Raw genomic sequence first — 27902 nt, forward strand, 5'->3', positions numbered from 1 at the left:
TAGAACAAACCTATTATCTCATGATTTCTGTATGTCAGTGCTTTAGCTATGACTTCATTTTTCTGTACTAAGTTCACAAGCCTGTAGTCATAGTTGGCTGGACTATACTCATATCATGGCGTACAACGTAAATGATTCCTTTACATTTTCTTTGTATTAATGGGATAGTGTCCCTGTGGTGGTTGAATAATAAAAACCTAGAGCCGGATATAATGTACCACAATCACAAAAGTATCATTCCATCACCTTTGCTACTTTATATTAATTTGGGAAAGGATAACAGTATTTTCTTACACTGAGTAGTAGGGAGTTATGCAAAGGAGTAGTTGGGAGCCATCTTGGAGTATGTCTGCTGCCCATGGCACCATTTACCACCAGGAGTACCTTCTAAATACAGCTATCTGTGAATAAAATTCACGTAACTACTGTAGTATTTAACTGAAGATTTCCTTTGCAGTTTAATCTCTTTCAGCATCCATGGTAAATAGGCCAACATCTAGCAAGAAAATGTGCTGTGACTGTTTAATTTATTCTCTTGTTTGAAGGTTTTTGTTCTAGGATTGTGTGTACTTCACTTTTCTTATACTAAATTTATGAGATAAAAAAATACAATTTCATTCATATTCAGTACTAGCCACAAGTGATGTGAAGAAATTAGAATAGGGTGAGAAATTTGAAAGAAAAGAGAGTAGGTTCTCACTACTGAGTATAAGGCACTGAGTATGACAGCAGACAGTAATACCACCTAAGACAGGTGGTAGAATGAAACAGAAAAATTTTTTGTCTGCAAGAAGAAAGGGGAAGAAATACAGCCAATGCTAATTTAACTACAGACAAAAGATAAAATTTTTAGTTTTGCATTTAATTTGAGGAAATATATATCTTGTTTTTTGACATTCTATCTTTTAGTAGTATTCTGTACCTATGTGATTTTTACAAATAAAAAATAAGCAATTTAATATCAGTGGAAGGCTAAACCACAACAATTTAAACAATTTCTAGTTATATTCATTGTGATAACTCAAAGAAAAAAAGAAAATGTTGTCAAACATTTTTAAAGGGTCAGAATTCTGATTAGCAGTGACTGTATCTAGAATGATTAAAATAAGCTAGTGGGTCCCAATGTTTCTCCCATGACCTGATTTATTTAGAGACATTAAATAGAAAATGAAAAAACATTTTTCCCCAGTTTTTCTTACAGTTCAATTAGACACACATCCTCTGTTTTGATTGACATAAGCTCAAGAAGTCTGTGGTACAATATCCAATATCTCTTAGGAATGGCTTAATAACAGTTTTAGAAATGCTAAAGCAATTTTTTATAATTTTTCTAGATAAAATATTCATAGGTCTGTGATTTTTTAATGGTAGTAAATAAATAGTAGTAAAAACTAGGTTATTACTGTTAATACTAAGAAAAACAGGTACAGTAATTATAGACCCAAGTTTATACATCATTTTAAGAAATGTTTATTTTCTCTCCAGGAAACATCAGAGGTACCCATATTTCATATCATATCTGAATTAGAACTCCACCTAAAACGTAATTTTTTTCCCAGAAATAAGACAATTTCTTTAATACTCTTTAATTTTTTTTCTTGATTTTCATTATAAAATACTAAATTTTCTCCAAGGAAATATAACTTCATGTCACAGGTGTCAAAACACTGGACTTGCCAGGTTTTGGTAATGGTAAAAGTTAATTGAATTCAGTAAATTAAGGTCAATTTGAAAGTGGTAATCACCAAGCCTAGATATTTGGGTCCAAAGTCTAAGAAGGACTGTGTGACAGCCATATTTGTTCAGGGAAAAACTGGCAACTCTCTCCTGAAACTCCTAAGACAAAGAATTCATATATAAGAATTCATATATCAAGAGATAGGGCAAAACCAGCATGAACTTGAGGTCCTCTACCATGGACTGACTTATGTCACCACTACAATGTATACATTCCAGTTCAAATTCTATGTAATGGTACTGGGAGATGGGCATTTTAGAGGGAATAGGGTTAAATAGAATTATGCATGGGTAGGATGGGACTGCTCTAGCATGGGTGGGAGGAACATAGTGTTCAGAACTAATCGATATTCAGGATCACTAAAGGTCCACCTGGAACAGTGGCTCTGAAGTCACTGTTTTACACCACTAGGTGCTAATGGTGCAGACACTTATAATAGTGAATAAGGAGAAGCCACACATTATTAAGAATTTTGAAGAACTATAAAATGTTAAAATGAGGGTAACTCCCAAGACATAAAGATTTAGTAAAGAGAGAATAAAGCTCTTGGAGTCATTGAGAGAGGCCCAGCAGGTTACTGTGGCAAACTGGTCACAAGGCCTTTTATAGGATAATTAGTGAAGACTAATGTAATGTTATTATTTGACAAATTAGAAGACACTGTACTTTATGCACGATTTCTTGGCAAAGAGAGTGGGTCATGTTGTTAGTGTTAGAAAGTCAGGGATGTTTGAAGTACTGATTTGTTAATCTGTGCCTCTGGCTATATTAATCTTGACCTTGACTATGAGCCAGCCATTAGGCACTGCCTGGTGTTTCTTTCTTTGACCATGCAGGCAGATGTCCTAAACACTGTTGATGAAATTTAAATTAAGTCCTCTTTGTTCTCACAGTTACCCAGAAGAAGTGGCAGTGTTCATGGTCATTTTTCTGTGTACAGGATAGCTTGGGGTTGAGACAGACTTTTCAGAAGTCACCCTTTCTTACAATTTAGTCTACTGAAATCAACTGCATTGGAAGTGTTGTATTGAAATCATGAATATGTAAGATGCAATAATCACTACTTTGCATTTCCCTAGGGGAAAGGTCTCACTGGAGGTAGCCATCCTGCTCACTATTTACTAGGGCCTTGGTTCTTAAAGCCTGACTGTCTGTCTTCTTAAGAGCACTGTGCTCTCTCACAGCCACCTGCAAGCCTCATTGGCTCTTTCATCCTAATGCTTTGCTGATGTAACTGTTGCACTCCATTTTAGTACCTTTTCCCACTTGTAGTTTTCACCACGGCCCCATTTCCTTTCCAGTCTAAAATGAGTGAAACCCTGACTCAAAAGTAAGTTATAACAAATAATTGTAAGTACCTAAGAATAAGAAGACTTTAAAAATCACATCTAAGACTTGATACCCTATGAGCATATACAGGGGGAGGTAATCCCCCTCAGGAACAGTCATAGGGGAGGGGAATAAGGGGAAAATGGGAGGGAGGGAAGAATGGGAGGATACAAGGGATGGGATAACCATTGAGATGTAACAAGAATAAAGTAATAAAAAAAAAAAGAAAAAAATCACATCTAAATATGTGAACATATAAAAATAGAACTTCAAAATTCAAAAACTAAGAAATAATACCAGGATAGACTATTGTATAATTATAACTATTTTAGTTCCTATATATCAAAAGTTGGTATAATTGTAAATATAACATTGCCAACTCTTTTAGAAGATGTGATCTATTAGAATAAACACATTCAATTGACTCACATTTATAGGTCACTATAACACCTACATGAAATACTCATCAAGGTAGACAATGTGTTAATTAGCTTACTTCTAACATTGGAAAGAAGACAAAATTAGTCTTTCTAGATACCATGCAATGCTGGAGGTCTTTAACACTGCAGAAATATAGGAAAAGTGAATGAAAAGCATATGATGTGGAGAGGAAGAACTATAACTACATTTTTATGTGTCATATTTTTATAGAAAATCTAACAAATTTTTATGAAAATCAATTCAAGTTAATCTCATAATTTAAGAATGGCACCATATAAGATTGTGTGAAATCAGTGACTATTTCTACATATGGCTGGCCCTTGGCATTTGCAGGGAATTTATTGCCATGATCCCCACAGATACAAAAATCTGTGAGTATTCAAATACTTCATATAGAATTTTGTAGTGTTTGCATAAAACTTCTAGATAGTCTCCTGCATACTTCAATACCTAGTTACTTATGATGCTGTAGTGCAATGTACTTGTTATTAGTGTTTCTTAAGGAATAGTGTCCAATAAAGAATTCTGTACATGCTCAGTACAAACACCTTTTTTTAAAATATATTTTTAGTCCATGGCTACTTAAGTCTACATTTCCAACCCATGAATACACAGAGCCAACTACAATGACTGTTTCGAATATTCAATGTAACATCCTACTTCTAATGGCATTAAAATGGAAATAAATTTAATAAGAGATGTGTAAAATACAGTATGAGAATTCCAAATTATTTTTAGAGTTAAATAAAAATATTACACATTATTCTTTATTCACATTTATGGATGGAAAGAATAGTTATTATTTTTATGTAAATCATTTCTAAACTTCTCTATAGACTCTATGGACTTAAAACAATCCTAACAAAACTCCCAACATGTTTTTGGTAGGAAATAAACATTATTCTAGGTTTTATATTATATATGAATATATAAAGGAAAAGAAAACATGAACAAAGTTATACTATCTCACTCTTGCCTCTTAAAGCAAATTTAATCATAGTAGTATAGTTTTGAATAGTGATGAAAAAGTACTTAAATTGGGTATAACACAGAGAACAGAAATAGACTTCAAGATTATATATATATAGAGAGAGAGGTTAAAAACACTAACACAATATACTAGAGAAAAATGGTCTTCTTGGGCAGGAGACATGGTTGATTATGTAAATACTTGCTGAATAAATACTAGGGCCTCAGTTTAGATGCTCATTACCCATTAATAAATGCCTGCATGGAGATATACATCTGTAACCACTGTGCTAAAGGCACAGAGACAAGCAAACCCTAGGGTGTTGCTCATCAGCCAGTCTAGACCAAATAGTGAACTACAAGCTCAATGAGAGTCACTGCTGGAAAAGAATAAGTTGGAAAACAATAGAGTAAGATATCATGATATCCTCCTCTGGCTGCCACTTACACATGCACAAAAATAACACACACACACATGCACAAGCACACGCACACACACACAATGTCTTTTTGGATAAATTGTAGTGAAACAATTGGATATCTAAAATAAAAATGCTAAAACAACTCATATTACACATAAGAATAAGACTGACTACAGATCTAATTACAAGGGAATAAAATATAATATTTTCTAAGAGGAAATCAAAACAAATTTGAAAAAAGTAAAGACTCTCCAAAAACAAAACCAAAGACTCAGTTATTAAAAAATTAGAGCTTAATAAAAGTGCAGACTTTCTTGTTCCACACATATTAAAAAATGAGAAATCAAGAAACAACCTAATATCCCAAGTATATAAATAATTCTTTCAACTCAATAAGAAAATATCTAACTTAAAATTGACAAAAACCTTGACATTTCCTACAAAAATATTATACAATTGGCCAGTAACAGGAAGGAATAATCATCACCTTTATTATGTATCATAGAAATGAAATTTAAGCCACAATGAAGTTATACCACTTACATACATCAATCATATTGACTAGTTTAAAGGCTAGCAATATCAAATATGGAACACATAAAGTAACTGATTCTATCACAGTCTGCTGGTGAGACTGCAAATTGAGATTAAGAAGTATAAAATATCTTATGCCCTTATCAAATTACTTGGCAGTCACCCTATATCATCATAGAATCCTAGGGAAAGTGTATGTATGTCTGCTCAATATCTTAGTAGTTCTACATGTAACAACATGAAATTTTGAGAAAATAAATATCCATTGACAGATGAAAGTAAACCACTTTTTATTAATTCATGAAATGAGCTTTACTTAGCCATACTGACTTAAACAGCTAGTGAAACATGAAACAGTGTAAATGATGTTTAAAGCACTATGGTTATCGAAAAGAAAGTTTATACTTCATGAGTATATAATATAAAAACTTTAACAGATAACATTAGTCTTTAATAATAGAAAATATTTCTTGTTTTTCTAACACTGAGGATACCTAGAAGTGACTTCAAATGATTAGGGTCTATGTCTTGTTTGAAGTACAGATCATGAAGTACTACATATTTTCCAAACTCATGAAAAGTTGCACGTAAAATGTGTTCAAGTGAGAGACTTTATTTAGGGTGCATCCTAGTGCCACAGAGCTAGGCTAGCTTTCACAAGGCTCTGAGTTCAGTCCTCAACACTAAGCACTCCTGAGAAGGTAGATGCAATTCACCAACTCAATTTGCATGAGCAGAGTAGATACTTCATAATATCCACATTATTCATGTATACAATATAAAAATCTAATCAAGGTTTATATATGCTATAAAAACATTTTGTCTCTCATATGGTATATACTCACTTATAATTGGACACTAGCCCAAAAGGGAAGTCTCATGAAAGTCTTCACTGACCAGGAGATGAGGATAGATGCAAAGACTTCCTATTGGGACTCTAGGAGAGAAGTATGAGAGAATGGGGAAATAGAAGGGTCCAGAGGGTCCTGGAAACCTACAAGAAGAACATCAAGACAGGCAGATATGGACTCAAGGGGTCTGCCCGAACTACTGCACCAACAAGGACAATACGTGCAGTAAACATTGAACCTCTAGTCAGATCTAGCCAATGGACAAGACATTCTCCACAGTTGTGTGGAGAGAGGGCACTGACTCTGGCATGAACTCTGGTGCCCTATATTTGGCCACTTCCCCATGGTGAGAGGCCTGGTGGTACTCAGAGAGAGGATAAGCAGGCTACCAAGATGAGACGTGAAAGGCAGTGACCATATGGTGAGGGAGGAGGTCCCCTTCTGTCACAAACCTAGGGGAGGAGAATAGGGTAAAAGAGGAAGGGAAGGAGGAACGAGAGGATACAAGTGAGGGAAAAACAATTGAGTTGTAATCTGAATAAATTATTTAAATAATAGCAAAAAGGAATTAAAAAATAGTTTGTCTCATACCATTTGTTCATTTTCCCTCTATGCCAATATCAAAATACTTCTTTTAAGGGACAGGAAGTGGGTCATTCTTTGTGGTATTTCCCTTCCTTGGGCTAACCACTATTACATTTTTTCTTGTTTATATTTCAAATAACAGAATGACTTAATAAAAAGATATTAAAAGACATAAACATTTAAATTAGGAAGTTTGGCTCAAATCATGTACTACCACCATTTTGTAGATGGGTAATGCCATTGCTGCTCAGATAAAGGGAAAACAGATGTCAGCAAAACCAATGAGGATAAGGAATTCCAAATTGTTTCCCATAGTGTTCTCCTTACAGACACATATTTTTGAGTCTGCATGAGATAAACATTCTGAAACCTCAGTTTTCCTTGTGAGAAAAGTACATATATTCATTGGTGCCAAAGAAGAAGAAAAAAAACACACACAGATGTGTGTGTGTGTGTGTGTGTGTGTGTGTGTGTGTGGTGTGGTATGTGTGTGTGTGTGTGTGTGTGTGTGTGTGTGTGTGTGTGTGTGTTTTATGCTACATCTCTTTTTTTTCTTAAGAATCATTCTAAAATTAAGTGAATCAATATAGTACTATCAACTACATGGATTATTTCCACCAACTAATTTGGCTTAAGCATAGGGAACACTTCATAATATCAACATTAATCATGTATACAGGTTCATGTCACGGACTTCTGTCAGTCATGGGCTATAACTGGAATATGTAAATTAAATAAAGCCTCTTTATTTAAAGACCTTTCTTCATTCTGTTCTGAGAGTCATGTTCACAGATGTTGTTATTCTTGGGAGTTGTGGTAAAATCTACTCTGTTGATTCAACTAACATGTTTTGGAGAAAACAGATGTTCCTAGTGTCCATTGCTGTGATGAACATCTTGACAAGAAACAACATTGAGAGGAAAGTTGCAAGTTACAGCCCTTGGCTGAGGTATATCAGGGTAGGAACTCAAGGCAGAAACCTGAAGTCAGAAACTAAAGCAGAGTACATGGAGAAATGCTGCTTACTGGCTTGCTGCCCAATGCTTGGTCAGCCTAGTTTCTTATACAGCCTGTGTTCACCTAGAGCACTGTTCAGCATGAACTGGGCCTCCACATCAATCTTTAATCAAGAAAATGCCCCCAGAGACATGTCTATAAACACAGTTGAGGTTTCCTCTTTCCAGATAGCCCTACTTTGTGTCAATTTGAAAAAATCCAACCAGTACATAGATATTGAGTGGTAACAAAAGTGATCATTGAAAGAAGCAAAAGACTTTTTAGATCAGTGGACTCACAGGGATCTTCTAACCCCTGGTTATCTGCTTAATCACCTGACATCTGTCCATCATCCTGAAGGGATGATGAATGGATGAGACCAACGCAGAACATGTGTTAAGGGCATGACAAAATTAGACATAAAGCAGTAGGAGAGAGAGGCTTAGTGCAGAGCATCATGTGTCTACTTTTTCCAGTGGACACATTTTGTGCATGCATGCATGTGTGTGTACATATGTCTGTGCTTTGTATGAAGCTATAAATTGAACAAAATAATAATATGTTTCTGTCCTATAAACTCTTTGTTTCAAAACTGAGGATATAATCAAAGTAGTATAATCTCACCTGAGGCAGGATTTCCTGCTTAAGAAATGTTCTTACATTATTCCAATAAACTTTTGTCTTAATTTTAAGATGCCTTCAAGGAAGCAATTTCTAGAAGCCCTGAAATCTAACTTTGGGCAAGAAAACATTTCAATGTCAGAGACAAACAACAATTCTTTAGCAAAGTGAAAAGGCCTGCTCTGAGAGTCTTGGTAACAGGTGTTGTAGCTATTCCTGGGAGTAGTAGTGAAATCTACTCTGTTAATTCAAGTCACATGCTTTGGGGAAAGCACATGTTCCTAGAATAAAAGCAGCATGGCTTCAAGACTTCTCTCTAATTCCAAAGAACAACTCTCATTCTCTGTCTGCATGGTCTTTGTTGCATTCATATTCAAGGATGGACCACCCATGTGTGCAGCAGCAGCTCTTGCCAAGAAGTTCATGTTCACACCATGGACATTCAGTTCTCTCAGTTTAGGAGTGTCTAGGACAATTCAAATGTTACCTCTAGTGCACACCCCACAAGCAATGGTCCTTCAGATGAGTGCAAAGCTTTTAGGTTTTTTTGATACTACTCAGTTTTAAGAAACTACATAGCTTTGGGGGAAGATTGAATATATTTATTGGCAGCTTATTATATATTCATTATTCCTGAGTTAAGTGTTTAATAAAACATGTATAGTTCTCACTTGAGAGATTCAGTCAGTCCACCCTTCTCTTTAAAAATTCCTGAGTTGATAATGCTTTCAGACAATGATACAATATGACAGATACAAGGGTCCCATGGACACAATAGTAATTCACGTTCTTTACTTAAAAAGGACAGGGTAAGTAGGCACAGGGCCTTTTTCTATTAGTGACAGTTAACATCATTTTCAAGTTATACAGCAGCTTTTATGTGTAAATTTAGTACTTTCTGGAGTTTACATTTTCTGTATAGACACAGTTCCTACTCTAGAACATATGTGGTGATAAAAGTGACATTGTCTGGATTTTAGCCTCATATATAAGCAAACACACAATCAGATTTAAGCAGTGACACACACAGGTACTGGGTGCTAGAGCAGAAAGCATTTGGACAGTGGTTCAGAACAATTTTTGTGATAGCTATTCATTATATTCTCTGTTGCTTGAGACAGCTCCTTTCTGTGGTTTCATACTAGTTGGGTCAATTCTAACTTCAATAGTGGTACACTCTTCTTTATGGTAGAACACTAAGAGTTGAATGTGTTGTTGTGTATATGCTCAACAGTCTATACTGTATTGTTCAGTGATTTAGTCATTATACAATTATATGATGACTCTGATTCACAATCACTTTAGTAGTGCTGACTGTGAAAATACTGAAAATACACATAAGTAGAGACAAATATTCCTATAATTTTAAGGTGTGTTCTTAATCAGAGTGTCATCTGCTTTAGTGCTGAGTTTGTTATGGATTTTAATAACTAATCTTCTTTTATTAATCCATATACATTCAAGAAGTTTTAGATTGTTTTTGGTTTGAATTTTAAATGGTCTCATTGATTTCATTATGATAATTATATTATTTTCCATTCAGTTAATTGTTATAATGAGGTACTTTTCAAGCTGGGGGGTGAAAATCAGAAAATATACTACACTTTCCCCTAACTTTGTGGGAACTGGGTGAAGAACCTCAGAATAGCTGAAATACAATATAAGGTAAATATAGTTCACCCATTGGCTATTCTATCTACAACAAGCAGAGGCATTGTGTTAGCTACAATAGTGGGTAATTACAAGACAGTCTTCTTCAATGTATATAGTTTGTTTGAGAGAAGGAGAATCATGTTACATCTGTGTTTTCATTTTTAAAAATGTTATTCTCTTCCTACTCACTCAGCATAAAGAATAACATTGGCATCAAAACCAATACTAATTAACTAAAGACAGTTCCTGTCTTTAATTCTCCATTGTACAGTATCACCAGCTCTATAACATACTTATAGATTCTATTTCATGTTTATATTATCATATTTTCAACACTGCTGTAGTTCACTGGCCTTCCTGGCCACACTTAGTAAGGTGCTTGCATGCATGTTTCTTTTGTTGTGTTTTGAAATCACAGTCATTGGAACAGGGGCAGGAGGATAAACAGGTGAAGAGTTCTGTCTTCTAGGATGAGAGCATGTGTGTCTAAGGCCTCAGCTTTCCAGTGTACTTCCTCAGAGTCAGTAACAGGGGATTTTATATTCACACAAATAACAGTCTTGCTCCCTATTGGTGAGTATGAATCTCTTTCTAGAACCCAATGTGACTCAGGTTCTGGCTTCCACTTATCCACCTAAATGTGGTGACTTCTCTTACACAGCACTGTCATCTCCCTGGGCCTAACTATGCAACTCACATGCATGTCAAAACTAACACTTTCTCTTCTCACAGAAGAGTGTTATTTTTAATTCGGTGTTTCCTCATCTCCGAAGAATTTTTGTGTGTTTACAAACTTAAGCATACTTTGGCAAAGATATAATTTATAATACAATCCAATATTCTTGGGCAGAAATATGAGAGTAGTTAGTATTTTAGCTAGTCCTGTTATGTCACCAATTCATCATGGTTTATTCTGGTGGGAATTTCTCTTTTCTATATTTTGGAACCTGAAATAAAATGGAGTTGATTTCATTTGCAGGGGTTTTATTAGTATCTCCAAGGACAGAGACCTATATAAGTTGCTTAATGATTCCTTATCAAATGAAAAATTAATTAAAATCCCTCATATATAATCAAGCATATTCTGTAATTCATTCCATAAGGTACATTTACAGATTGTTTACCTTCTTACAGCCTCTTTTCTGAAATATTGATTTTACAAAGCATGTATTTACTCTTGACCACTATCACTCCATTTCCCCTTTGTCTTTACATACATGTGCTTTGGTGCCCTTATTAGTCAGGTCATATAACCTAAAACATTTGAATACTTTAAATGTGAATAAATATTTCAATATATTTGTAGCTTTATGTTTGAAACTGTATTTTCAAAGATCAGTGTTACCATTTAAAAGGTTTTTGGCAAATATTCATATTATTATATAAATTCAATGCAAATATTTGAGTACTGCAATTATTTCTTCAAGTTCGTGTTAGAAATCTCTTAAAACCTATGATCTATATATTGACATGCATAGTGTATATAAAAGTGATCTCCAAGTTTGGATAGTGAATATAGATATAGGTCAATTAATCTAAGAGTTTCAACTGGAATATGCATAAAATTAAAACTAGAATGTAAAAACGAGAAAATATGCTTTATATTCTCACTAGAACTAGAAGAAAAATAAATGCTATATAAACAGAAAAAAATGACGGGAATTCTTTCTCTGTTCAACCAGCAGATGTCATGTTTGGGTGTCAGAGCTCAAAGCTGTATTCCTGTCATGACTATGTGTGTCTTACAAATGAGAAAGAACAAATACAAAGTATGTTCCATGACCTGTACAGTTAATTTAAAATGTTTTTGACCTTATATTCCAGGACAGTTATTTCCAATATAGTTTAGTCTTGGATTACTTTGTTCTTGGTTAGTTATTCACAAGCTAACAACATCAGTTTACTGACACTTGTCATAAATTGAGTTATGTTCTGCTTTCAGGAAAGGCCTATGCCCCAGAGTTCTACTATGACACCTACAACCCTGTGTGGCAGAACCGACACCGAGTGTATTCGTACAGCCTACAATGGACACAAATGAATCCTGATGCAGTGGATCGGATTGTTGCATACCGCTTGGGTATTCGGCAGGTAAGAAATTTGATGCCTATTTTCTTTTTGTTTTACTGTAATCTCTTCTTGAGACTTTGTTGTTGCAATGGTTATTAACATTCTGAGTTTATTCCAGAACATATTATTATTTTTAAATATTAAATGTTATGACAATATTGCTTTACAGAAGGTACTCAAAATTATTAGTTACCAGTCTTTTAAACTAATTGACATATATTCTATTATTGCAGTAAATCTATCAGAGTAATTTCCTATCACCCTGCATAAGGGCTACATCTCTAAATGTGCTTGATAAATTATATTGTAGACTTGCACAAAAAGAATTTAAGATGTTCTTGTGCATACTGTTACAGTATCAACACATTGCTTTTTTTTCTAGGAAGCTAGATGCCTTACATATTTTTACTTGAAGGTTTAAGCTATATACAGAATCTTCAAAAAGTTCTGTCTGACGAATTTAAATAATTTAGCAAATTGGATAGCAATAAAGTAAATTATTTTAATTTATATAAGACTATGAATTATGTGAAATTATTTATGTATTCTTTACAGAATCACTGTGAAACTCAACCCTTGTTGATAAGAATGACAATTTTACATTTTGTATTGGTCTTCAACTTGTTTCTTGTTAGATACATGGTTTCTGAGTAGATGTTTCAATATAGCAAAATATGTCAAACAAACCTTTGAATTCTGTGTAGATTTTTAGTAAATGTTCCAATTCCTTAAGTAAATCACAGACTGATAATCTGAGTTGGAACAATAAAAGAAAACTTTCCTTGGAGATCAACTGCTTAATCCTCATAAACCCAACCTATCCGACTGTTTTGCCATAAGACTATTCATTTTCTTGCTCACATTATTTGTAAGGAAATATCTAGTAATGCATAGTTCAAGGTTCTTCTTACATTAAATAATCTCATCATTACTATATTTAATCTAAGAAAAGTAAACCATGCAAACGCTGGGCATTTGATAGATACATCATTCTCCTGTGGGTGCTCAAAGGTCAGTGATCATCTGACCCCAGACAATTTGGTATGTGTATCTTTCATTATCATATTATTTAGGGGTTACCTAGGTAACACCTGAGTCTGTATCAAAATAGTTTGTCCTGCTCCTTCCTATTTCATGTTTTTCCTTAACGAGTTTGAGAAATATGAAAATTCTGACTAGCACATATTTCCCTCCAGTTGACAGAGTTACCAGTTTTATAGTCTTGCTTTCTAAAAAAAGGACATGTAATTATTTGTTATGTATGGGGAGATGCACACACATGAAAATGTTTGCAAAGGTAAGAGAACAGTTTGAAGAAGTCAGTTCTTTCATTCTATCATGTGGGTGCTGTAGAGCAAACTTCAGTTGTCAGACTTGTAATCAAGCACCTTTACCCATTAAATCATTCCACTGGGCCTGTTACACATTCTTAAGATAATTCATATTTTTAATAGTCTATATTTGGGGCATCTTAGAGCATTCTTGATTTTTACATCTCATTCTTTTTGTATTTCAAGCCCTTACACATTATGTAATCATATTAATGTACTATTATGCACCCATATGTGCCTGTGTACATTTAAACATATAGACTTAAAAACAAATTGTTATTTGCAAGAAAAAATATTTTTGGTGTTCTTCAGTGATTTTTTTTTCCACAGGTCTACCACTTTGGAGTTTTCTCTTGTTGTTTTGCTATATGTGGCTGTTTTGCCTGCATGTGTGTCTCAGTATCAGTCCTGTGCCTGGTATCCATAGAGGCCGAAAGAGAGTATAAGGTAGCTGGAATTATAGGAGATGATGAGGTACCTTGTAGGTACTAAGCATCTGACTCAGGTCCTCTGGAAGAGTAGCCCTGTGCTCTTAGCTACCAACTCATCTCTTCAGCCCACAGATCTATTTCCAATGTTAGTTTCTGGCTTCTTCATTTATATTTTCTTAAATCCCCACTACAATTGGGGCCTACTTTCTTAAGTCAGTGGGATTTACACAATTCTCTTTATCTTTTTCTCTTGTCTCAAAACTCCCGTTCCAAACCAAAGTTACTGTTTTTATGCAAGGCAGAATCCTTTCCTGTAAATAAAAGTTAAAAAGGAAAGTAGTTATAAACAAACATTTTCCTATCTTCAGACTAAAGGAGAAATATTTGGAAGAGGGGTTTGGGGTTATTTTCCTCATACTCGTTCTGTCAGCCTCTCATGCAGTAGTTTTTGCTGGAACTGCTGTGTAATTTGCCCAGTGACACCATCTCCCTTTAAAAATTGCCTTTCTAAAATAAATGTATCCACATAATCTTGCTGATACACTTCTTAATCACAATTCTGTTATGTAACTACCCAATGTGCAGGAACAACACGCTGACTTTTCAGCAAGTTCATTAGACAGTGTTCTTCTCTTCTGGCTCTTTCCAAGATCATTCATATGATATATGTGTACATAAATTTCCCCCTAGTACTTATGTGAGAATAATGAACTCTAGACACCCCTAGCTTCCATGTCTAGACAGCCTAGGCTCATCATTTTTAGCTATATAACCCTGAGCATGTTTCTGAACTTGTCCCCATCTGAGTTCCTGTTCAGTAAATTGAACACAACAATCTACCAGATGGACCGTGCCTCCACTTATCCACAGTTCGAGTGCTTTTGCACAGAGCACTCCTGGAAAGTCTTTGTGGGAGTTCTTCTACTAATTGGCAAGATGGTAGAAGGCTTTTTCCCCCAAAGCATACTCTAGTTCATCTTTTCGTCTTCTATTTTACTAGGCGTGCCACATATCCTATGCCTCAGTGTGATTCCTAGCTACACTTTCTAAATAAACTGACATGCAGACGTTTTTCCATCATCCTTTCTTATTTTCATTTCCACCCTATTATTCCCCGATGAGATCCATTTTGCTGGTTCACATTTTTCCTGTCCACTTTTACTTCTGTTAAAGCATTCTTGATCAGTGCAGTCTGTGCTGCTAATGCACAGTGCAGTGCTGCTGCGGAGAGTCATATTTCTATCAAGTGTCATCCAAACCGCAAAGCACTTTCCCTGCACTGCTCTGAATCGGATCTCTTGCCACACCATTATTTTCCTTTCTTTATTTGTAACTACAATCTTCTTTATAAATAAACATTCTTTTCCTGCTGTGATTGTGATAATACTCTGTCTTAACTGAAAATTGCACTCAGATATTACATCTTGCCACGGAAGAGACACAGTATGTTTTGAGGTTTCTCAACACAGGATGATGATCCTGTGATGTCAGCCAGCATGCACAGGTGGGTGATATTTGCAGGTATAAGAACATGTACATCTGCTTCTTTTCTCACTGCCCTGGGAATTACATCCGGTACTCAGGAACGGCCTCCGTGCAGAACACTCTCACCAAGCAACATTGCTCCTGAAGTTTCATTTATGGACAGAATTCTAGCATAGTCACGAAGCATTTCAGTCAATGAAAGCCATGCAGTGCTTTCTCTAAAACTTTTCGCCTCAATTATAGAGAAAAATGTCTTACTGTAAATAAGTTTTTCCCCATGTCATTTCAGAAATGTAAGTTTATTTGCTGGTTTATGTGAAATATCACACTGACATTTGATTAGGACAAAATCTCAGCCTTTTGAAATTTTTACACTTGAAATATGAACTGATTGCTATTGTCGTGAAGAATGTATGACTTTTCTAGTTAAATCACTTGGTGCCAAGACTGGCCTTCCACTTAGAATAATCCGACTGACCCATCTTCCCAAACTGTAAAATTGAGTGTAAAACTGTAAAACGTGAGTGATTTTTCATGCCTATACATAGTAAATGTAGCTTGTATAATTTAAAATAAACATATTGGAAGGGTGGATTAAGCAATTTAAGTCCAGTGGACCTGGACCCATCATGGACGGGGCTTCACAAACTGTTGCACCAACCAAGGACAATGTATGCAGAAAACATAGACCCCCAGTTCAGATCTAGCCAATGGACAGCTCATTCTCCACAGTTGTAGGGGGAAGCGGGGCTCACTCTGACATGAACTCTGGTGCCCCCATTTGATCACTTCCTATAGGTAGGGAACCTGGAAGGACACATAGTTAGGGGAAGCAGGCTATCTGATGAGACAGTGGTCATATGGTGGGGGAGGAGGACTCCTTCTGTCAGAGGCCTAGGGGAGGGAAATTGTATGGAAGAGAAAGGGAGGTGGGAATGGGAAGATACAAGCCAGAGGATAACAATCTGGATGTAATCTGAATAAATTATAATAAATTTTTAAAAAGAAAAAAGATTATGTGAAAATACATCTGGGGCTGATGCAATGGCTCAGTAGTTAAGAGCCCTGCCTGGTCTTTCATAGGACCCAGGTATGATTCTCAGAACTCACATGGCTATTCAGAATGGTACTCTGTAACTTTAGTTCCTAGTTCCAGAGGATTTGACATTCTCTTCTGGCTTCTGAGAATACCAAGAGTGCATTGCAAAAAAACACATACATGTAGGCAAAATGCCCTGACAGAAAAATTAAATAAAAAGGAAAATATTTTCAAAACATTTAAAAATGTTAAAGTACATAATGTTCTTGAATAAAATATCATTATTGATAAGTCCAACTGATGTGTCCTAATAAAAATTTAAAACAACAAAATAAAATGCAGATTTCTCTTAGGAATTAGTGTTCACGTATTCCTAATGAGAACACATCTCCATAAAGTGTCTATTAATTTATGTTAGCAATGATAATTTTTACACCTTTATTATTTGCATTGCTATCAAATTCAAGACCTTAGTTATGTTATTGGGTGATCAATGACTGACAAAGCTAGAACTTAAGCTCTTTTCAGGATTTTAAAGTAATAATATCTTAGGCCACATATATTTTTTAACCCTAGAATTCTGAATAACATCATCTAGTCATAAAAAAATATACCCTATCAATATGATATGTTTCCCTGTTGTTGAACAGTACAGGCAGAACAATACAGTAACGTGTGTATTAATTGGAGGACAGAAGATATCCATTCCTTGAATATCATCTGTAGTTATAAAGGTTTTACTTTGCTTTTAATTCAGAAAACTTAAGAAATACTGTTAACTTTTCTTAAAATAACTACAATTACAGATCATCATAACTGTATTGTTAGCAAGCTGCTAAATAACATTGCTAAACTGAACCATGAATTCCATTCTGCTCTTCACTGAAATTTGAGCTGACTCTCTGGTTAAAGTATGTGATCTGTCACTAAATACAAATTTTACAAGTCTAAAACCATGAGAATCATTTACATAACATTTTTATGACAATATCCCAGCGACACCAGGGTAAGCACCCAAATCTGGAAGCACTGTTGGAAGAACTTTCAGAAAAGCAAAAATGAGAAGACAACAAACTAACATGTGAAATAAAGTTACTCCAGATTCTTTATGTCTTTAAGTTATAATTTGGGATCTCAGCTAAGAAATTGTTTATTCTTTCCAGACAGCTACTAGACTCCAATTATGTGTTTCATTTGTTGCTCAAGAGGAAAGAAAAAAACCATTATTTGTATGTCTCTGCTTTCTTTGGTATCAAAGGAATTATGAATGAAACAGAGTTCATGCTAAGTCATCTGACTCTAGCACCTTTGGAGTCCATTAGAAACCTATGCAACATAGTCTCTACCCCTAAAGGAATTTTAAATTCTGTACAGTTTCTTTTAAATTTTCTCATAGTGTGACCTTTGACTGACATCTTTAGAAAACAGGGTCATTTTTCCAAACAAAATAACTCATTTCTTGTCATTTTAAGCCATGACATATTAAAATTGCTGATCATATTCATATGTTCATCTATTCAACCAATATGGCTTTGAGTAAATTTATCATACAATACTTCTCAGGAGTTAAAAAGTTATGTATTATTCTCAATGCATTACGAAAACGTGTGTTGTAGTAGGAATATATACAGTGTCTAGGTTAGGGCGTTTTGTTTGTTTGTTGTTATTTTGTCAAAACCTAGAGAACATGCATCCATCACACTAGGTTAAGCCAATCTGTAAGGAGTTATCTTTATAGATGACTGATGTGGAGGAACCTCCTTCACTCTGGTGAGAAAAATAAGCAGCTATTCAATAACTTTATCAGCATATATCAAGAATAATTAAAATGTGCAGTAAGTTATCTCATGATGAGCGAATGTGCCATATGAACATGATCTTTTGTGGATGCAGATCATCATCTTTGTTGTACATATTAAGAAGTATACTTGAATATGGTTGTTTCAAAAAGAAAATGGACCATTTTAGAATTGAGAATTAGGCACTTATTTAATGAAATGTTTTTAAGGATATGTGAGATGATAAAATTTAAGAGCAAGATCTTGAGGATGTTTTATGTCATGATATAAAATAAATGAAATGTACACATATATCTATGAAAGTCTTTTATTTTATATTTTACTATTCCTAGAACACCAAAATACCTCTTTTAGAAATCCATTTTTTTGGAAATGACACAATAAAAAGTTCATGAGTAGACTTCTAAGATTTAATAAGCAGCTTCTGTACTTAGAAAAGTGATTTGGAATACAAATGGATTTCCACTAAAATATATGCAATGATTTTTAAATCATACCATGAAAGCATTTTAAAAAGAATAGTTCTACCTTCAAAATAATTTTAAATTTCTTTTTGAATTGTCTACTCTATAATTTTGGTAATATCTTGTCTTCAGATTACAAGTTATCTTGAGCCAAGAGCTTCTTTTCACATAACACAAAATGTCCTTTACAATATCAGTTATGATTAGTGGGAGCTTGTAGAAACAAACACCAGTTCATAAATCCTCCTATATACTCATTATTTTATATTTTATAACAATATTGAAAGGAAAAACAGAATCTTGTTTGCATTCATAAGTTAGGGCTAAAAGTAGTGAGTACTTTTACCATGTTTCTTTGCTTTTTTCTTCTTAGAATTAAAATAAGGTATAATAAAGGACTTAAAATTCAGTGGCTCCACACATAATTCTAAATTCAGTCTAAGTGTAAGAAAAAAATCTCAGAAATTAAAAGCTGATTAGGTTATCCTATTATCTATATTGGGGATATGGCATTATGTAGAAGCCTATTAATAATTTACAGATAACTTTTATAGGAAAAAAATAGCCAACTAATAGGAATTTGTGAGGTTCTAAGTGGCATTAATGTGGCTACACAATCCATGGTGTTAAAGTGAAGACTCTGAAATTCTTCAGCCATATCTTTTAAATGAGAAAGAAGTATTGTGAGAAAGAGGCAGGTGGAGGAGGAAGGAGGAAGCAAGGCCTCCATGGGTTAGTGTGGAAAGAAGCACATGGCCAAATTGGCGTGGGTGGAGGAAGCGGCCAGATGAGAGGAAAGTGTTTGTGGATTATGGATGGGAAGTAGCCCAGATAGAAATTATTAAAGCAAATGGCATGGGATGGTAGATAAAGAGATAGCTTAGGCGAAAAGATCCGCTCAGCCCCAGGTAAAATAAGGCTATTCTAAAATACACCAGGTGTCTGTGTCTTTATTGTCTGTACTAGCGGGTTAGATAATAGTGCTGCAATAACGATGGGCTTTAATTATAAACATTATTAGCTATTATTCATACTTTCTACAAGAGTCCTCATTAGGATTACCTACCTACATTCCATGGAGTTTACACTGCACTGTTTTCACTTCCGCCCTCAAACACACCCCAGCTCCAGATAACTCATAAATTCCACCCCATATCCCACCTCACATCTGACACCCCCAAACTGGCCCCCACCCACTCCAGTCTATCTGAAAAATCTGTTTCCCCATTCCAGAAAGATCAATGAATTACCTCCTCACAACTTTCCTTTTTACCTAACCTTTCTGTGTCTACAGATCGTAGCTTGGTTACCATTTACTTAACAGCTAATATCCACTTGTAAGTGAGTACATACGATGAAGATCTTTCCGTAACTGGGCTACCTGACTTGAGATGAATTTTTTTTCTAATTCCATCTATTTACATGGAGATTTCCTGATGGGATTATTTTCCACAGCTGATTAATACTCTTGCATGTTTTCTTTATTCATTCTTAGGCTGAGGGACATCTAGCTTATTTTTAGAATTTGGATAATATTAAGAAAGCCACAATGAACATGGTTAAGCAAGTGTCTTTGTGGTAGGATGGAGCACCTACCTCCCAACAGTGGTACCCCTAGACCCTGAAGTAGATCGATTCCCACTTTTCTGAGGAACTGCCATATTGATTTCCACAGTGACCAGTTTCCACTCTAACAAGCTATGGATGAGTGTTCCCCTTGCTCCACATCCTTGCCAGCAGGAGCTGTCACTTGTGTTACTGATATTAGCCATTCTGACAAGTGTAAGATGGAATTCCATCTTATAGTAGTTTTGATTTTCATTCCCGTGATAGCTAAGCACTTTAAATATTTCTTTAAGTGTTTCTCTGCCATTTGAGATTCCTCTATTGAGAATTCTCTGCTTAGATATGTGTTCCGTTTTTAAACTGGCTTTTTTTCCTGACATCTAATTTGGCAAGTCCTTTATGTATTCTATATATTAGTTCCTCTACCAGATGTGGAGTTAAATTTCTTCCCCAGGTCTAGTTTATTAATTGTTGATGTTAGAGCCTGTACTATTGTTATTCTGTTCAGAATGTGGTCTCCTGTGCCAATGTGCTCAAGTATATTCTCCACTTTCTCTTCTATAAGAGATACACACAATGTATCATATGTGTGTGTTGAGGTCTTTAATCCACTTGGATTAGAGTTTGTGCAGGATAATAAATATCAATCTATTTGCATTCTTCTACACGCAGCACCCAGTTTGACCACAATGATTTCTTCAAGATGCTGGCTCTTATACTGAATTTATGTACAAGATAACTTTTTTGATACATCTATAGATTGTAATATATAAAACCAGAGTAATTACTTAACAAGTGTATTTATCATTTCATTGTGTTAACATTTAAAACCTTACCCTTTTTACTATTTTGGCATATACATTAATTATTCATTCATTATGCAATTATGCAGGAGAATATTTTCTACTAAACTGTAATTTGTACAGATTGAAAATAATATATTTTTTCTTTTTTATTAAATTTTTAATTTGTTACATACACATTTATATTTTTACACATATATACAATAAATTACCATAGCAAGAAGAACCATGACATATCAGGAGTTATATAAATGTTACATTTTTAGTGTTTTGGCTATTTGTACTTGGCAGCCTTGATGAAAACATCTTTTCTATTTTGTTGCATCTAAAATTCTGAAGGTAAATCAATATCTATCATATCTCATCATTACGAACTTCAAACATCTATCTAGACCTAAAGACATTTTAACCCCTAAACAACTAAACTTAATTGTAAAACTTAACTATCTGATCTTCAACCCCATCAGAGACTCCAGAAGCAAAAACTTAATTACCTGATTACTAGAGTGCAGGTTAGTAGCTTTCCAAATGAGAAGATGACAGAGACAGTTTGCCACCTGAATAGTCACCCAAAACTCTCTATAATGTTGGAGCATCTTCTTCCGCCTTCTGACCCAATATATCTGAAAGACATATTTGTGAGGCAGAACTGTTGAGGACTTGCTTACCCTGTGTTGGCAGAGTTTGGCTGTCAATTCTGCCTACATTCAAGCTTGACCTTTTTTAGACAGAATTCTGTCTGTGGTAGAAATGAGGACATTTTTATAGTGGCTTGTTTGCCACATTTTCAATGTTGTCCGAATTTGACTGTTTTGATCACAAGAAAATACAAAAGAAAATTCTATAGGTAATTGATTTCATTTTAACTTCTAAAGAACATCTCCATTAGAAATGAGGCTAGCAGAGATACCCAAGATAAACCTGAAACATTTGATGTTAGATAGAAATGTGAATTAGAATATACCATGTATAAGAAACAATGTAACAGGTCCATGCATCAGCTAAGAATATGTTCAACTTTGGTTTCAGCTATCTGACATCATAGTGATATAATAGAGATTAGGAGGGGAAATGTTTCCTTTGATGAAAACGGAGTGATATTGCTTTGCGTTTGCAAGACTGGTGCAGTTCTAGAAAAAATTTAAAGCATGAAATGTGTTATTTCATAATAATGAAAATTTGAAGCACAGAACTTCTCTTTTTTTAAATCTAGAAATGCTACATGAAGCTAACTCTGCCCAAACACTAAAATTATAAGAATGTATTTATTGATATATAAAATGGCTCTGTGTGATTTTCTTTATGAGTTTTATTCATAAAAGAAATTATGTTATATAATGGAAAAGAAATATAGTGATTAATCTGTATTTAACTAGGTAAATGTATTCCCTTATTATCTTAGAGTATGGCAATGCCTACTTGTGTGTATCTTGAGAAATTCATATTTTTCTATCATGAAAGGTTAAACTATATAGCCAGATATAAAGAAGATTCTCTTTTATTACTAGTGGATAGGATAAACTATAGTGGCCAGAAATGGAGTGATTATAGGTCATCTATAAACACATTTCACAGCACTAGTGTGGCATGCCCGTTGAGAGAGTGTTTAAGTAAGACACAGACACTTCCTCTCTAGAAAACTCCTTCTTAGCACATAAAAAGGGCAGTGTTAGAAGAGAAATAGGCTTTCTTCCCTCCAAATACAAATCCTGTATGTAGTTGAGAATATGTTGAAAAAGTCTGAAACTGTATTTGAGAAAAGTTTCCTTCAAATTAAATTCTGAACATATAGTACATCCTTGTACTGAGGGCAGAAAATACAACCGAAATGGGGAGTGGGGCAGTCAGATAAGAGTTCTGGACACTTGTATTTTATTAACAATAAAAAAAAATCTTGGGTAAATACAAGATGCAAGAGTACATTTTATTAATAAATATATAGAAGTAGATCCTATATTTTCTGTATAATTCTGTAGTGTTTTTAAGTTTTAAAATGTTTTGTAGTGAACAGCTTCTGTGGTTTCTAGTTTTATCACACGTGTGATTAATGAACTTCATGCAGTACAGCAAACATTTGCCTTGGGTCGTTACTAATAGAAAGGGTGCCTAATAGGGGATTATAGCATGCTGTTAATATGTCACCACATCTGTAAAGTAGACATTTTACTCTGCTCCAGAACTCAGCACTTTACTATGATAATTACTTTTTGAAAACCAACCTTATTTAACTAATAAGAAAATTACATCCCTCAAATCTCTTGATATGTCCCTAAACACAGCAACTTTGTGATTAAATGTCACATTTCATATTATTGTGTTTCAGAAATCATTTTATGGAGCTGTGTTGTTGGTGGGGCGGGTCTTTTGTTTTTCATGGAATTTGAGGAATTTAAGGGACTAGAGCTTTACTTAGCCTGGAACATTTTGTGTTTTAAGATGTTACAACTCATTTATAAGCCATTTACTCGTTGATTTTTACTTTGTGCTGTTATAAAAAAAATGCTAGCAATACATGAACCACTTTACAGCTTCAAAAGCCTTTTTTTTTTTTTTTTTTAGTGTGGCTGCTAGTGAATGACTCCACACGCATGTGCACATCAATAGCAATAACTGGACTTGGTAGACAAAGAAAGAGAAAATAAGTAAATAATAAATAATAAATAAATAAATAAATAAGGAGATGTAACAGGGAGTCCTGTGATGATTTGGGGAGAAGTTGGGAAAGAAGTGAACAGGATACATTGCATACATAATAGAATTTTTGAAGAATACATACAAATTAAAATGAAAAACAATGATGTTCATACCAAAAGAGAAGGACATGAGGAAATGGGTATTTCTCATACCTGCAATATGTGGAAATTTTCATATGGAGTCTTATTACAGAACTGTTAAAGGCACTAAGTGTCAAGCAATAATGATGAAAATATTCACGTACCCAAATTTTTGATTAATCTTTCAGTGTCTATTCCCATCTTACATATTTGTATTAAATGCTAATATATTGGTTTAGTGTTCTTAAATATATGTATTAATTAGTGTTGGTAAGGTTCATTTGTAAGACACTTTACATTATGTTATTAGTGTGGATGAACAATACCATATATACCTTGGTCTAGAAATGCCTGGTGGATAAAGCAGTTAGGAAGTTCATTTCCGTAAATTAATGATGATCTAAGATAAGTTAAATTCCACTAAATGTGTCTTATTTGGTCATTAGCAAGTTAAAAATATACATTTCACAGTGGAAGTCATAGCCATTATTGAAAAATGAATTAAATTAATTTTAAAGAAACATTCATGAATATGAATAACTTATACTTGCCCTACACGTTCAGAAAAGCTTTTCTTGTAAGCAAGCAGAAAGGGTAGGTGAACAACATTATACTTTAATAATCTGTGATGATTGTGAGGATGAGCAAGAAACCAGTCTGCGCTAGCTGTAAATAGGGTTAGTGGCATCTGCCCATGCTATATGAAATTATTACTTATCAGGCTACATCTGACACAGGCCTTGTATTTCCTAATTAGAAGTAATGAGGCCATATATGATCCATAGTTTGCCATTTGAAGGTTTGCTGCAAGGTTTGGTAATATTTCTTGAATCAAGATCGGTATACCAAGAGGGCCTTGAGAAAGCTGTCACCTGAGGTCATCAACTCAACTGCAGTCATGATTGTAAGTTATTAATGCAAAGAGAAAGATGTGAATTGGGTGACCAAAGGATGACCACGGTGACCAAAATCATAAAAGACATTTCAGATTTATGGAAATAGCATAGAAAAACAGAATATAGGATTTCATTTCACTAATTCACTGTGCTATTAATTCTAAATGCAAGAGCTTTCACCTTATCTTGGTGAAGAATTCTAAGCCAGACACCACTTACTTTAGGTTTCTTCTTCTTCTTCTTCTTCTTCTTCTTCTTCTTCTTCTTCTTCTTCTTCTTCTTCTTCTTCTTCTTCTTCTTCTTCTCCTCCTCCTCCTCCTCCTCCTCCTCCTCCTCCTCCTCCTCCTTCTCCTCCTCCTCCTCCTCCTTCTTCCTCCTCCTCCTCCTCCTCTTCCCCTTCTTATTCCTCTTCTTCCTCCTCCTCTTCTTTCCCAATAGTATTAGCACACTGGTGGCTACACTGAGTGTTTGGGACACAATGTAGCCCTCAGCCTTTCACAGGGTTAGCTTTTAAACACACAAAAAATGCATGGGCTGCATCTAGATCCCTTACACATATGTAGCAGATGTGCCGCTTGATCTTTATGTGGATTCCCTAAACAATTAGAGCAGATACTGTCTCTGACGCTCTTGTCTACCTTTATATCCTTTTCATATAGCTGGGCTGCCTGGTCTGGCCTCACTGGGAAAGGATGTGCCTAGTCCAGCTCAGACTTCATGTACCAGGGTGGATTGGTACCCATATGGAACCTCCCCATCTCTGAGGATAAGGGGATGGGGAAATGAGGAGAGGTCTGAGAGGGTGGGACTGGGAGGAAAGGAGGGAGGAGACTGCAATCAGGCTGTAAAGTGAAATTTTAAAAAACAAATATGGTAATTGGTTAGAGAATCTGTGTAGGCTGAGTCATGAGGAATGGAAAGATGACTAAAACTGCAAATTTTGATAGTAATAAAAAAAAAAACCCCCAAAGTTTCCAGAAAAAAAAATCTTCAAGAAGGAATTACTTCATAATGTAGCCAGCCTCTGATGCTCTAGACAGGATGGACCCCTGCCCATGCACCTTCCTAACTCCTAAGAAAACCATGGTTTTATCTTTGAGAATGCTTCTTACACCTAAACATTTAGAGGAGAGAAAGGAGAGGGAGAAGATACTCTGTGATTGTCAATTTGCCTGTAAGTGTTGTTATTCATGTGTGACCTTTTACCTGATGTGATCATTTGTTCGTTTGTTTCTTAGAAGGACAACCCTGAATAATGACTGATTTATACAATGATGAGAAAAACGAAACACTCTCTACTCATGTGTCTCTTGCTTGCAACATGACCTTTTTCCATTAGGAGCTGCAATTCTCCACTAACAACTTTCAGTCTTGTTTTATGATAACTCTGTGGTTGGCTCTAAAGAGAATAAAGAATCTTGTTATATTTCCTTCTTTTTCCTGAGAAATGCATCATGAACAAATAAAGCTTAGTATTGCTTATACTGAGAAAAATTTTCTACACTGTTCTGATGATATAGTCATTGATTACATCTGCCTAATTAGAATGCGTAACATCCTTTGTTCTAGTTATCTGACCTTGATATAACAAGTTTTCTTCAAGTGCTTTCTCCCTTCCAATCTCATGGTCCTCTTTCAAGTATTTGCTTTTAATCTCCTGTTCTTTCTCCACCTTACTTTGTCTGTATTCTTTAAATGATCCATCATATATATATATATATATATATGATCATCAATACTTTGCATAATTTATTAGACCCTTAAAATATATAAATGAAAGAACTATTAAAGCTGAGTGTTATCTACTCATTTGAGAAACCTTTATCTTGGAAGGCTTCTCAAATTGGAAAACTCTATGTCCTAGGTTACTGTGTCTGAAGCTTGTTCCTCCTACAGTGTAAACCCACCAAAATGAAAGGGCATTGTGTATCCCATTGCATGGACCAGAAAGACCCTCCCTATAATTCATTACTTGTATCTAATTCATCAATGATATGGGAAATTTTATCTCCTGAAAGTCCTTTAAATGGTTCAATGTTTATCAATCTCTATAAACATTAGCATGTTATATTTTTACCAGAGAACTTATCAGTCTCTTTCTGAATAAACTCATGCCTTCTTCCAAATTGTTTACTGGAAATTAGGACAACTTTTTAAAACTTGATAGTTTTTCTTGCTCATTATACAAATTGTATGTTAATAATTTTGCCATATGGCTTAGCAATTACCATAATAAATTTATCTCAGCCTTTCTAATTTTAATTGCACATGTTTTAAACACTATTCAATTGAAATTTTGCTTTATATAGCTTCTAAATGTCAGGTTGTATTAGGAAACCTAGCTTATTTAAAGGTATTAAAAATTCTCGAGTATCTCCTTTTAATACTTTAAAAGTTTTTCTTAAGAAAACTGAAGATAGAACATATGTCTATAAGTCTATAGTAATTAGGGTAAATAAATAAGTATTGTATTAAATTAAAACGCCATTTTAAAACTATGTTGTCATTTAGTAGTAAATTGCTTGCCTGTCATGCATATGGTCTAAGGTAAACTTTCAGCACAGCAACAACAAAAGTAATTGAATGTAGGCAGATTTAACTATAGAGTAATATTAGATTATATATTTATCAAATATAAGTAAATTATGTAAGTAAGGACTAATAATATAAATAAAAATTTTATGTAAGGATGAATATGGACACTACATAAGGTTTTCAAAAAATGTTCAAAATGTCCACATATTGGTTGTTGCAAATACTAATTTATTTGATTCCATTTAGAGGCACATTTATTGTATTTTTTATTTCATTAGTCCTCATTGAAGGGCTAAAAATAATTTTTAATAATTATCACTTGCCAAAAATTTGAAATTAGTCCCATATTATGGGAAGGCCGTGTTGTATCTGCATAATGATCAGCCACACTTGGGAGTATTGTAATGGAAAGCAGATAATCATTGTTAATATTTTCTGTATTTGTGATTGTGTAAAGGGATTATGATATGGAAAGCAGGAGAGATGGCTCAGCTGGAGAGAGAGAGAGAGAGAGAGAGAGAGAGAGAGAGAGAGAGAAGGAGGAGGAGGAGCAAGGGAGGGAGAGAGAGA

At 34.6% G+C, this 27902-nt stretch overlaps 1 protein-coding gene across 2 annotated transcripts in view; it reads left to right on the forward strand.

Annotated features, from left to right (window-relative positions):
- MDGA2 (MAM domain containing glycosylphosphatidylinositol anchor 2) overlaps positions 1 to 27902 on the forward strand; it is a 771250-nt gene that overhangs the window by 686966 nt on the left and 56382 nt on the right. For both annotated transcript variants that reach the window (XM_084793705.1, XM_084793706.1), the window contains one exon: positions 12082 to 12230. In XM_084793705.1, coding sequence (XP_084649831.1) covers positions 12082 to 12230 — 149 coding nt within the window. The remainder of the gene's footprint in view (positions 1 to 12081; positions 12231 to 27902) is intronic.

The sequence above is a fragment of the Acomys minous genome (assembly GCF_964271855.1).
Source record: "Acomys minous genome assembly, chromosome: 8".
NCBI lineage: Eukaryota > Metazoa > Chordata > Mammalia > Rodentia > Muridae > Acomys > Acomys minous.